Source organism: Pseudopodoces humilis, chromosome 26, assembly GCF_049639895.1.
Source record: "Pseudopodoces humilis isolate 2021_Gansu_Grassland_sample_001 chromosome 26, ASM4963989v1, whole genome shotgun sequence".
Classification (NCBI taxonomy): Eukaryota; Metazoa; Chordata; class Aves; order Passeriformes; family Paridae; genus Pseudopodoces; species Pseudopodoces humilis.
This window is the reverse complement of record NC_142225.1, coordinates 951,661-965,430: the sequence shown is the minus strand read 5'-3', so window position 1 is coordinate 965,430 and position 13,770 is coordinate 951,661. Positions and strand designations below refer to the sequence as shown.

Here is a 13,770-nt window from a genome sequence, read left to right as displayed (position 1 = left end):
AAAATGAACTGTTTCAAATCAAGCATTTTTTGTGTTATGGCACAGATTAAATGACATGTGGACAATAGGCCTGCAGGACAGAGAGCTGACCTGCTGGGAAGAGGTAAGAAGCTTTAATTTTAACACATAAAATCCTCTTTTTTGGTTTTAATGCAAAATTATTTAAAATTTCCCATGCTAGACTGCACTGTTCTTTCTCTAGAATGTGTTTTTGATGCACAGTGAAAAGAAACAGTTCAAATTTGATTTGGTTTGGGTATTTGGAAAACCAAGTGTGTATGAAAGGGTGATTTTCTTGCGTGTGAATCTGTGAACTGGACTTGGACTTCCCATGGGGCATTTGCTGTGTCCCCTGTGGAAGGGACTGCATTCCCACTCAGACCACTAAAACAGACTGGGAGCTTTGCTGGCCAGCTGGCCTAAGTCCTGATCCTTACAGTACTGGGAGCTTTGAAAATGTGGCCTCCCAACCTTTTTATCCAGGGAAAATCAGACACATAAGCACAGCACGAGTCGCCAGCTTTACTGGGCCCATGCCATGTGCTCACCCTGGCTGCACCTGTGTCCTGTGGCCCTGCAAGTGTCCTCAGCACGTCGAGTTGTGCACTGTAACAATACATTTCTGATTTTGAACTTAATTATCTTTCAGATTGAACAAAGTGGTGAAATTCCTCCTTCCTGTTGTAATTTTCCCGTGGCAGTTTGCAAAGACAAGATGTTTGTTTTCTCTGGCCAGAGTGGAGCAAAGATTACCAATAACCTCTTCCAGTTTGAATTCAAGGAAAAGATGTAAGTGTAGACAATTAAGTCCTGCAAAATCCACATAATCCTTGAGTTGCAAAATGTAATACTTAAGGGTATCGAGGGAGAATCCAATGTTTCCTGGTGATGAAGGATAGAGTTAGAAAATTTAAAGAATTGTATAAAACCATCCTGTTTGCTGTCCCAGCTGGACACGGATCCCCACGGAGCACCTGCTGCGGGGCTCGCCGCCCCCTCCCCAGCGGCGATATGGACACACAATGGTGGCCTTCGACCGGCACCTCTACGTCTTCGGGGGGGCTGCAGACAACACGCTGCCCAACGAGCTCCACTGCTACGACGTGGACTCCCAGACCTGGGAGGTCATCCAGCCCAGCCCAGACAGTGAGGTAAAACCTTCAACACGTTTTTTCCTTTGTGCTCCATCTTCTTTGACTCATTTTTGCCATGGACACGTTTTGACAAGAGCATTGGATTTTAGCTAAATAGTAACAACTCCTTCCCACTGGTGGTTAATCAGCTGGAATATTGTGGGTAGCAGTCCTTAAAAATTAGTCAGTGTTGACACATCTAAGACTTCACTTAACACATTTTAAAGAAATATCATTAAATGCTTTGATATGTGTTATGAGTCAAACATTTGCTGGGTCAGAAGCTGAACAATGAATTCAGTGTGTACCAGTGGTTCTTTGCTTGGCTGTGTGATCCTCTTGAAGCAGAATTCAAAACTAGACAAGATTTGATTTGTCACTGTAATGCCCATGTGCATAAAATCTTATAAATTCTGACTATACTTAGAATTGTGGCTGGAAAATAGTAATATGGAGGCTCAGAAAAGACTGTTTTAGCATACTTACATTAATAAGAGATATAAATTTTAAAATGTCTGTTTTTACAATCAAAAGGCTGTAGATCACCAAATGCCAAGGAAACACTGTAAATGAGACAATATTTTAAAAAAAAAAGAAAGATGAACATATTAATCTGTTTCTTTTGCTGCTCATGCAAGGCAGAGATTGTGTGATAAAAAGCCCATTTTTCTTCATAGCACACTCACAGATCCTGTATTCCAGGTGGAAGTGCCAAGGGCTCACCTGGATTCAGTGCACATTTCAGGTCACATAAATGAGGATCATTTCATCCCAGAATGCACAAGCAGTTGTTCCCTGAAGCCCATACCAGTGTGTGTAGTTCCTGGCTTTGGAACAGCAGCATTCATTGTGTTTATTAATGTGAACAGATTTTATCTTAAGCCGTGTTAAGGTACTGCAGCTGATGTCACAGTGGGTTTAGGGTGTGAGCTGCTCCCTGTGTGTGTGCTGTGCACACAACTGCACAGCCTGAGGTTATACCTCAGACAGCTGAGTGTTGCAAGAATTGGGATCAGGTGCAGAGTTACTGATTTAGCCAGCACAGGTGTGACAGGGCTCACCCCACAAGAGCTGTGTGGGCTGTTTGGTGTGTTTATGTGTTTGCAGACAGCTCACAGGGTTGGATGAGCTGGAGAATCCCACACACAAACTGCTCAAAATTAACTGTGCACGTAAGCCTTGTCAGGAGCTGTGACTAGACCAAAGTATTTCACAGCAGCCTATTTAATGCTTTACAAAACTGATTTATTGTCACATTAAATAATAAAGCTGCTTCTTCAACTTTCTAAAGCCACAGTTGCCTTCAGGACTGTAGATCCTGTTCTGTTCCTGCCAGTGTTACCACTTGACGTGTGAGGCTTCAGCAGGCATTGGTTCTTTGGGACACAATTGCTTACGGCTTCCAGGAGCAGAACTGCTCCTGCCAGTGTTATTAATGCTGTAAACCAGCATTGTTCCCTGAGTTATCCCCTGCTAAATTTAATTTCAGATTTCAAAGCTCTTTTCTTCGTCTGTCTGTAATCCCAGACAGAGGTCTCCTAGTTGCTTGTGTTGTATTTTGCAGTTTCTTTCTCTGGTGCAGGATCTAGAGACCGATTTGGTAGAAGTAGGAGGTGAAACTGGTGCTGTTGAAACACAGGATAGTAAATTTTCCTAAAAGGTCGGTTAACTGCAAAATCTGAGAGACTTTTGGTGTTTCAAGTAAGTTTTAAATTATTTTGTGTCTTCTGGAGTCATAACTAGGTAATTTCTCAGAATCATTTTCCTAAAGTTGCCACGAGCTTTTGGCAAAGACTTCTAAAGGTAGCAGTGAATCTCTAATACCATCCTGTTCCCTGGACACTCTGAACGTGAATTTTCCTTATTTATCCATCTCTGTGAACAAAATTATTCATGTTAATTTGAAACAAAACAGAAGTCGATAAGTGCAATGCTGTCTCAGCACTTGAGGGTTTCTAATATGTGTGAAGTGATAGTGACCTCTGTTATTGTGCAGCAGAATGACCTACCTCGACTTTTAGAGTTGGGTTTTTCCTTTCCAATGGATGGATTGTAGAGTTTACCTTCTGCTTCCTCTGTATTACGTGATATGATCTTAGAAATGCTGCATTTCAACTTTGCTTAACTGCACTTTAGTGGGGTTACTTTCTTACTTATGATCATGTGATGCATATCCTTAATTCTTTCTTCTTTAGGATGTTTAGCATGGAATGGGTAAAGCCTCTGGAGTCCAAAATGAGGTTTGGTGCTGACTAAGCTATTAATTCAGTGGTGATTTTTACAGTGCTTTGCAAAAGAGATTACAGAAGAGATTACTTACACTGAAAGAGAGTCATTGCTGCCATTCCAGTCTTGTTCTCTGAACTTAGGCTGCCCCAAGGAGCTTCTCAGGGTGACTGGGAAGTGATTTGGACTTTTCAGACCTATTTGTGCCAGAAGCAGGAATAGGCTGTCAGGTGGAAATTGTATGTCCTCTGTTATAGGTGACACAGAAGATGACAAGTCACACAAGGCTGAAGAATTTTGGCATTGTTACCTGGAAAAGGTGGCCCAATTTGGGCAGAGTGAGTTCTAGGAAGGTCCTAGAGGCACTTGTTGGGCACAGACAGCAATCATGTGTCAGGTGCTGCAGGTGCCCTGAGACAGTCTGGCATTTTCTACATTTTGAGTAAACAGGTAGAACAAGCCTGGGAATAGATCTGGCAATGGACCTGTTGTAGTTCTCTGCCCAGGGCGCTCAGAATTCTTGGCAGTGCCTCGCAGTGGGATGGAGGATGGGAAATGGCTTAATGAGTAAAAGAGGGCAAACTGAGATGGAACAGGTCAATACTTCAAAAATAAACCAGGAGCTGCCATTTTATGCTTTAGGATGTCTCCAGAATGGATAACAAGACATCCTTGCTGAGCTACACAATTGCAGTCTGTAGCTCCTCAAACCTATATATAATACATGTACATATCTATTGTACAGAGCACACAGAGCTATTCCCCATCTTTGCTGTGAGATGATCTTCACAGCTGGGGGTTCTCCTTTTCTAAGGCAGCCACAGGAATATCTTGTCTGAGTCCTTGCCTGCCTGCATAACAATGCCAAAGCTTCCTGGCATGGTGGATTTTCTTTATTCAGAGCTACTGAAGGATTTCAAAAACAAGAAATAGATTTTGTGTTTGCCTCAATTTTTTCTATTGAACTCAAAATACCTTTTACTTTCTGAAGAAGATTTGAGCAGCATAAGAAATCAGCAGGCAGTAAGAGGAAGAATGCCCCATGTTGCACAGTTGACAGATGTGTGCACGTGGCAGTCATGGCTTGTGCTCCAGAGAGGAGAGTTCTGCAGGGCATGACAGGAGCTCTGGGTCTGGCAGGGAATACAGACAGTTGTGGACACAGACCCACAGAATCCAAGGTGATGTTTGGAGCAGCCACTGCCTCACAGAGGCAGGGTGTTATGTCAGGAAGAAGAAAATTCTCCTTCCTCACTGTTCCAATCATCTCCCTGTGGCTGCAGGGACTGGTGAGTAATCCATCTCTCCTGAAGTTATGAGGGAAATCTCTAAAACTTGTTCTGGAAAACATTTTAGTCTCACAATTAGGGCTTTCAAAGCCAAGAGCAATAAAAATCTCCAATTTCCAAAGCTCTTAATTTTTCTTTCAATAAGCCAAAAGGGAGGTTAATGTGCTGGTAAACCTTCTTGGGCTTACTTGGAGGCTCAGTTTTGGAGGTTTTTGGACAGATTACAGTGACGTGGTTTATGGACAGCTGAGGAAGATTAAAAGGACTTAGTCCTCCTCCTGGGGATGAGTCTGCCCCAGTCTCCTTGTTCAGAGATCAGTTACAGCCCTCAAGGTATCTTCAGGCAAGAGAAACATGTTACTGTGTGCACAATGCTCCAAATTCCTGCAGTGAGCCCCCTAACAAGATCTGCCTCACACGTGGGCTAGTTGTCAAGGTATTGTGTTCTGCTGGGAGAGATAAAACTGAGCATTTTACAATCCAGAGGGAAGACTGGTACTTTTGATGTTTATAAATAATGTGTGGTGTTGAGACTTGCATCCTTTTTAAAAAACCCTTTTTGAAAATGTAGGAGCTTCATACCTGTGCCCTTGGCAGGTCTGTGCTCAGTGAACTGGAGAGAGACATCTTGAAAATGTTTGTATTTATAAGAATCTGCACATCAGAGTACCTTTAGCTAATGCTATTGTACAGCTCCACTTCTGTTTGTCAATTCTGTATTCATATCCTTTCTGAGGGGTGTTCATTATTACATCCTTTTACAGTATTCTCCCAGAGAAAGCAAAATGCAAATATTGTGGATGATGGGCAGAAGGAATTTTTCTGTAACTCACTCACTGGTAAGGAACTGTAACAACACAGATTTAAAGTGACCCACATTAAGGTGGTATAAAATTGAGTAACAGAAGAACTTGAAATACTCTTTTTGAATGAGGAGCAGTTACTTTGTATAAACTTATGCCACCAACCTTGAAAGACAGCGGAAAATCAGGGTTTTCCTCCAATACTTACTAGTTGTCCTGAGTTTTGCCAATTACTGATTACAATAACAATTACAATTACAATAACAGTCCACTCAGGGATTTTGATTTCTTCTTAAGGTGGGTGCAAAAAGTCCCTGTTTCAGTTTGGCTGTAGGATACATTTATGAACAGAGTGTGTGGTCTGGGCTTCATGGTTTCCCTTACAGCACCCCTGGGAACAATGACTTCAATTCCCAGTTCTTGTGGGGAGCTAAGAGAGCTCCGGGTGGTTTGAAATGACTGGAAGTGTTGTGATATTCTTGGTTCTAGAAGCTGACACAGTGTTGTGTTATTAAATGACATAAATACATGATCCTTGTGTTCATTAGATAGATCTTCCAGTATAACATCTCCCCATGTTGTGTTCACAAACCAGGGAGGTTGTTCAGGAAGAATGATTGAAGATGGGATGTGCAGTGGCCAACTATGAAGTGAAGTCTCTTTTAGATGTTGGAAATTAAATCTTCTCTGGCTTACCTGGGGAACAGAGGGTTTTTAATCTATCAGTGAAAGATAAAACAAGATCCACCCACTTCAAGTTGAAACTAGAAATATCTAGACTGAAAAAGAAAGGAAAACAAATGTTTACAAATTTTAAAGAATGAGAATAATTATTTATTGGAACATTTTATCAGATTTTTTTTTGTAAAATCTTCAAAACACTTAAACCAGGATTTGATATTTTCTTAAAAAAAAAAGTTTTTCTCAAAGAAGGTCTAAATTTCAGTTGGTTTATTCAGGAAGTCAGATTAAGATCCCAAAAATTCTATTATGGTATTTGGATTTTTGAATGCACGCCACATGCCAAAGAGGAGCAAATGGTTGGTCACTGGATTTCTGTCAGCTGTTGTCAGATTTCAATATATGATCTTTTGTGATGAGTTTATTGGATTTGGCTGGACTTTGGCTTGTTCTTCAAACTGCCTCATCCTCTCTTATGAATTATACATTAACATTGCTCTTTAAATTGCAACTGATATATACTAAAACAATTTTAAAGAAATAACATTTACTATTATTATAGCTGTAAATAAATTACAGATAGCCTCATACTCTGACCTTTGTGGTTATGCTGCCGTGTGTTTGGATGTCATTGTTAATGGATTTACCTTCTGGTTTCCATTCTGTGTTCTCCAGTGAATGCCAAATGGAACAATCTCATCCTCAGTGTAGAGCACAATTGCAGAGGATGTCTCTGTTGCACCGCCTATCACTTATCATAACCAGAGGAGATATTGCAACAAGCTTTTGTTACTATGACTTCACTTCTGTATGTGGTGATTTAACCCAGAACCCCACACTGTGTGCTGGGCTGATCCCCCAGCATGGGCAGCAGGGCAGGGGGGATTCTGCCCCTGTGCCCCACTCAGGTGAGACCCCACCTGCAGAGCTGCCTCCAGCCCTGGCCTTCCAGCACAGGAAGGACGTGGAGCTGCTGGAGAGAGTCCAGGGGAGGCCACGGAGCTGCTCCGAGGGCTGGAGCCCCTCTGCTCTGGAGCCAGGCTGGGAGAGCTGGGGGTGTTCACCTGGAAAAGGATCCAGGGAGTCCTCAGAGCCCCTTCCACTGCCTAAAGGTCTGGTTGAGACAGGTTTCTCTGGGCATTTTATTCCAGTCCAGGGTTAGAGATCCAGCAGCTTCACTGGCTTCCATCCAGTGTTTGTCCACTATCATGATCAAAGACATTTTCCTCTCACATTAAGAAAGAACTTCCTGTGCTGACTTGAGTCTATTGGCTCCTCTCTTCCCACCAGGCACCTCTCTGAAGAGCAACTCTGACTTCCCTGCAGGAAGGTGCCTCCTTTGCCTTCTCTCATGCATTCTGTGCTCCAGCCCTTGATCACAACCTTGATGTTGGTGTCCCTCCACTGGACTTACGTAGGTCAGTGCCTTTTTGTACTGGAGATCCCAGAACTGGGCAGAGTGCTTCAGCTGGGGACTTGAAAACAGTGAGTAGAAGAGGACAAGTCCCTTCCCTGAGCCTGCTGGCACAACTGAGGGGCTGCTGGCCGTGCTGCCAGATGCTGTGAACCCTCTGCACCAGACCTGTGTTCTACAGTACTGTGTTCTGCACAGCCAGTCCCCAGCCTCTAAGGAATGACTGTCCCAGGGCTGGGACTTGGCAGAACTTCCTGAGGCACCCGTTGGCCCATTTTCCAGTCTGGCTAAGTCCTTTGGAATATCAGCCTCCAGCATTTCAACCCCTCCTGACAATTTGCTATCAAGCATAGACTTGCTGAGAATGCAGTGCCCTCCTGTAACCCATGTAGCATTGTGAAGGGGATGATCAGGTTAGTCAGGAAAAATTTGCCCTTGGTAAATCCTTTCTGACTGGTACCAGTCACCTCATTCATGTGGTAGAAATAGCTTCCAGGAAGATTTTCTCCATAACTTCCTTGGGACAGCAGTGCAGTTGCCTGGCTCATGGTTAGCTGTGTTCCCAAAGTTCATACCAGGCCAGATTTTTAAAATGAACAGGTATTTTTTGGGTTATAAACAGCACTTTGGTTACTCTTGGGTACCTGCAGTGATAAATTGGATGACTGCATTGCTATAATCTGAAAAGAATGGCAGCCTAAGGAAAGGCCCAAGAAAGGAACAACAGCCTATGGAAAGGCTCAGTAAAATCCTTCAGCTTTTTGCCTACTTCTCTTCATTTGCAGAGCTGCATGTCTTGAAGTTCACTCTAACATGTGTCTGTTCCAATTTTGTCTGAAGGCAGAGATTGTCTGCACCCAGCATGGGAAAACATTTTAAATCCTTAAACCTCCTTGGACCTAAAGACTATCCAAAGCTCTGTCTGTCCATCTGTTTGAGTTGATGTTGTTGCCTGGTGTAACAGTGTGGAAACATCTCAGGTATCAACAGCTCCCAGTTTCCCAGTAGTGACAGCTCATTTGGACCTGTTGTAGCTTATGGTTTTCTTCCAGTTTCAGAGAAAAATAGATACTTTTTATATCTTTTAGTTCATGCTGGTTCACCAGGTTGGTTTGTTGATGGCTTTAGGTCTTTCTATTTCATTTTGGCTTTGAGCTTTTAATGATACTGAAGGATAGAGAGGCTCATTGATGTTCCTGAGTTGTGAAAGAAGTCTGAGCACATCATTACTGGCTTTTGAGTTCAGTGCAACAATTACCTTCCTTAATACCAGCTCATTCATAGCTGAGTGTAAAGAAAATGAACGTTTACACAGTTATAAATCTTTTCTGTTAATATAAGAAGACTTCTGAGGAGCTGAGAGTAAGAAAGGAGAACCTTGAAACAACTACAGAGGATTTGATTTTTGCAATGTCCTGGTATTGCCCATAATGTTGAAATTTCTGTCACCAAAAGCACTGAAACATATTCAAATGCTTTGAGAAAGGAGTCAGAGAGAGAAGATAAGCACTGCAACAGCACAAATAGTCACAGCCTGCAATAATAGCATAGTTAATGCATTCCTTACAGCCAAGAGAGTGAATCTCACTACAAGGAGGTTGAATTTTTGTCCCTAACCCAGTTCTGCGAGCTGTACAGAAGAGCTGGGCAGGGCCATGGCTCTGTGTGTGCTGCCAACCTCCCAGCTGAGAAGGGGCTTTACTTCATCCTCTTCTGGTGTGTCATAAAACACAGGTAGTCACTTTGGGATGATTCATCTGCCCTGTTTTTTCAAGACAAAATGTGGGAAGGCTGTCTCAGACTTGGGAATAGCTGATGGATATTCCCTCTTCACCATCTTAGCTTGTGGTCTGTGTTTTGCCTGCTTGCAGTGAGCAAACCCCTCAGCTTCTCGTCTTCATATCTAGAAGTGTCCATGGCCAAGCTGGACATGGCTTGGAGCAATCTGGGCTAGTGGAAGGTGTCCCTGTCCATGACAGAGGGTGGAACAAGATGAGCTTTAAGGTCCCTCCCAACCTGACCCAGTCTCGGATTCTGTGATCTGTGAAGAGCCATTGTGAGGAAGAGGACAGACTAAAAGCAACAAGTGCAAAAGATTTCATTGTTCTGTGTCTCTATCACTACACAAACCTTGAGAAATCTACACAGCTAAAATATTAATGGTTCAATCACAGTGATGGGCTCCAAACAAGACCACAGAGCTTTCTCTGGACTGACCCTGAATGTTCTGGATACACAGAACTTCAGCTGCAGGGGACTGCTGCTCCATGTCTGGTCTCTCATGCTTCCCATCTATATTTTACATACCTTTGTTTTTAAACCTTGTAACCAGGTGTCCTACCCAGCAGTGGCTGACAGAGTATCTGCCCCAGAGGAAGCTCCCACTGTGCCCTCAAGAGAATGGGGTTTAAAAATATCTTGGGTTGTATTTGGTTTAGATTTCAGCATAGCAACAGTTAAACAAGGACTCAGGTAAATAAAAAAAGACTTGAAAGTGAAAAATGCTTCAAAAATGGAAATTAAATTTATTATAGGAGAGAGAGAGAAATTCCACCTTCATATATGCCTTTTCTTCTCTGCATCTTTTTTTCCCTCCTTGCAATTTATCATGAGCTATTTAACTTAAGCTGTAATCCAAGAACTATTTAAGTGTTGACTCTGCATGTGCAAGTTCTAAATTGCATACAGCAGGCTACTATTGACCCCTGAGTGGAAATGATTCATTTTCCTTCTTTCGCTGTTTAATTTTCCTTTACATTGCTTCTACTTAATTTATTAAGGACTTCAAGCAAAGCTGCATGTGTTCCTGGTAAGATCAAAATTTAAATCAATGAGTTTATGAAGGGGTTTGCACAGGTATTACTGAGTTTATTTTAAAGTATATGTGCTCAGGCCCAGAGCTGATGCTCAGGGCTGTAATCTCACCTACTTGAATGATTGCTGGGTGCTCTGGCACAGGGAGAGGCAACTCTAATGCACAGCTTTGGGAGTCAAATTGGAGCTCTGATGCACAGCCCAAACTCGATTTGTGCTGTCTGGACAGGCTACAGTGTGAGTCTGAGCACAAGAAATGAGAGGAAAAAAAGACTTGTGAAATACTTTTATTTTGAAAATGGTGGCTTGAATCATGCCAGCAGTGTGGAAGGGTGTACTGAAAGGGAAGCAAAGGTGACTGATGAGATCTGCGTTTGAAAGCAAAGATTCCAGCTTGTAAAGAGCCTCAAGATGCAAATCTCATTAACCCTAAATAGAGAAACCACTCCAAGAGATGAAGCAGAGTGATGTAGCTCAGAGAGGAGTGCCAGCTCCCATCATTGGAGGTGTCAGGATTGAATCCAGAATTTCTTCTGTCAGGCACTGTGAATAAAGTAAGGAGATCACATTGATGGAGAGGATCTAGAGCTGACATACATTCAGATTGACAGTGCTTCTTTGTGATTTTTAGCATTCCTATATGCACCAGGAATGAGAAAGACAAATCCCTTTGGATTCACACAGGACCATTTGGAGTTGTGCCAGCAGATGAAATTAGAATCATAGAATTACAGAACTGTTAGGGTTGGAAAAGACCTTCAAGGTCATCAGATCCAGTCATCCATCCAGCACTGCCACATTCACCTCTAATCCAAATCCCCAAGTACCATGCACCTTTTGAACCCTTCCAGGAATGGTGACTCTATCACTGCCCCAAGCAGCCTGTGCCAATGTTTACATTGTTTACAATGTTTACAACCCCTCTCATGAGAAAGTGTTTCCTAATACCAACCTAAACCTCCTCTGCTGCAATTTGAGCCATTTACTCTCATCCTTTCTGACCATCCTGGCTAGCAAGGTAGATGGTATTTTGTAGCTGTTTCTTATAAACTCTAACTCGGGTGAGTGTTCTCAGCAGCTGGATTTGACAGCTTGGGAGGTTTCCCAGTGAAAAATTCAAGATAGGGCAGGTTCTGGGTGTCTGGTATTGGTGGATGAGGAATGTGGGGACCAGAATGTCTCTCCAGCTGTTTGTGCTTCTGAGCTCTATTAACTGTTTTTTTTCCTCCTGAATATTTTCTTGAGGACTCAGCTCTCCTTCCTTGCAGAGAAACAAAGTTCCTGTGGCCACATCCTTGGTTCTGGGAGGGCTGAGCATTGTTCCCCATGTAGGTGGCACCAAAATGTCACCACTTGCAGCATTGCCATCTCCACATGGGGGTTGGTGCTGGCCTGAATGCTGCTGCTCTGATTCAGTAAAACAAACACCCTGAAACTCTCAGCTGCACAATGTTTTGATGAACTGGACATGGCCTTTTCTGTTCCAGGCTGTCATTCCAAATGTTTTACATTTATCTCTTTAAAAATGTGGTCTGTGTATTTAGAAAGTGAAGTTGTTTGATTGCTTAAGTTATTAGTAACTGCAGAGCTCTGGTTCCTTGGTCAGTACCAACCATTACAAAAGAAAAATCATTGTTACAGCGTTCCATAGAAATTGTTGGAGTTGAATATGATGTGACTGGCAAGTACATCTTGGTTAAATATTTGGGTGGTTCATGTTTGCCTTCTGGCACCAGTTGTTTCAAAGCTGTAAGGATTTTTGATTGAAAAAAAAACAAAAATGGTTGTTAAATTCAATGTCAGCTTTTAAAAACTAAATACTAGAGAATTTTGAGAATTATTTTAATTAAAAGCAAAACTAAAATTTTATTTATTTAAAAAAAAGAGATGTGGAAAATGATCTGAATAAGTCTAAAGCAGGTGGGCTGCATTTGAGCTCTGCTAGAACAGTTCTTTTTGTGGTTGCAGTTAGTTGTGAGAAAAATGTTACAGTACAGCTAACACCAGCCTGCCTAGCTGTGTGGGAATGGGTCTTGGCAAGCAAACTTCATACTTTGGGATGAGGTTGGGCTCCAGTTGATGAAGGTGACAGATGTATTTTTAACCCATTATAATACCGTTGATTATTTCAATCAGTACATCTTATTTAGTTAATGAGATTACTGCAAAGAACAAGCAGAGGCCGTAGAAAATAGATGATATTTGACAGTAATCTCATCCTCTTTCGGAGAGGTATGGAACTGAGTCCAAGCAGGAATGTACTAAGAGATCAGTGTTATTCCATAACCCATCACAGTATTTACTAGAACCAACTCTGAAGTTTCCTTGATAAAATATCCATGAAACATGCTGGATACAGAAGGCATCTTGTTTATCCAGAGGAATCCAGAGGGTTTGTTAAACTGGCACAGGCAAATGTGCCTTTTTAGGTGAGTAAATCTGTGGTTTGAACATCTGAGAAAAATACCCACGTCCTAGTTACTGACTGGGGGATTGTCTCCTTAAAAACCGTAGTTTGAGGAAAAGAACAAGTCATGGAAAGTGTGGTGAGTAACAGGCTAAATGAGGCTGTTGTGTGATACCGTGGTGAATTGGTGGGAATGGGAACTGCCAGTCAGCATGGTTTCCTGGAAAATCTGCCTCTCTAGATAAACACAGTCTTGTTTCATGTTTGACTTTACTTGAGTGGTGTCTATAAATATGTGCAAGAAGCAAAGATTTCTTATACCAGAGGGCTTTTTATTTTGTAGGCAAAGATTTAATGAGATTTACTGCCTGGAAGATGAAAAGCCTGATCAGACTAGGGGGAAAAAAAGAAGTTTTTCTCACCACTTGAAGCCTTTCTGTGAGCATTCAGTGAGATATGCTGATGTGTTCACACACCTTTGTGTAGCCTCAGAAGAAAAGAGTAAAAATGCTTTGGTCTGTCCTCTGCAGGAGGGTCACAGTGGCTTTGGCTTGCAGTGTCTCTTCAAGAATCACCCAATGCTGCAGCTCTGAGGTGGGGTGTGTTGCAGGGATGGTGTGATCCCTCTGCCCTATAAATAGCTGCAGTGTGGGGGGCTTTGCTTTCTGTGGAGCTGGCAGAATGGAGGCCAGAGCTGTGGCTCTGAGGTGCCAGCTCTGCCAGCAGCTCCAGCCTTGGGTTCCTGTTCGGCATTGGACATTCCTGAGGCCTTGGCCAGATGGCTCAGACCTTCAAGCTGTGGGGGAGGCGGGTGCTCACAGGCCTGGGGCTCAGTCCTGCTGAGGCAGATGATCATTCACCTTTCAAGTTCCTGACAGCATTTCAAATAAACTGAGTTTACATGTTGATCACATTTGCAGAATCTGCTTATTTCTAGAAGTGTGTCTGGGGTTTCTGTGGAAAATGATGTTGGGTTTAATTTTGTAAATGATACATCTTGTAA

At 42.5% G+C, this 13,770-nt stretch overlaps 1 protein-coding gene across 2 annotated transcripts in view; it reads left to right on the top strand.

The window, feature by feature from the left end:
• LZTR1 (leucine zipper like post translational regulator 1) overlaps nt 1-13,770 on the top strand; it is a 34,489-nt gene that overhangs the window by 4,834 nt on the left and 15,885 nt on the right. For both annotated transcript variants that reach the window (XM_014258901.2, XM_005530235.2), the window contains exons 7-9: nt 46-103; nt 650-789; nt 950-1,151. In XM_014258901.2, coding sequence (XP_014114376.1) covers nt 46-103; nt 650-789; nt 950-1,151 — 400 coding nt within the window. The remainder of the gene's footprint in view (nt 1-45; nt 104-649; nt 790-949; nt 1,152-13,770) is intronic.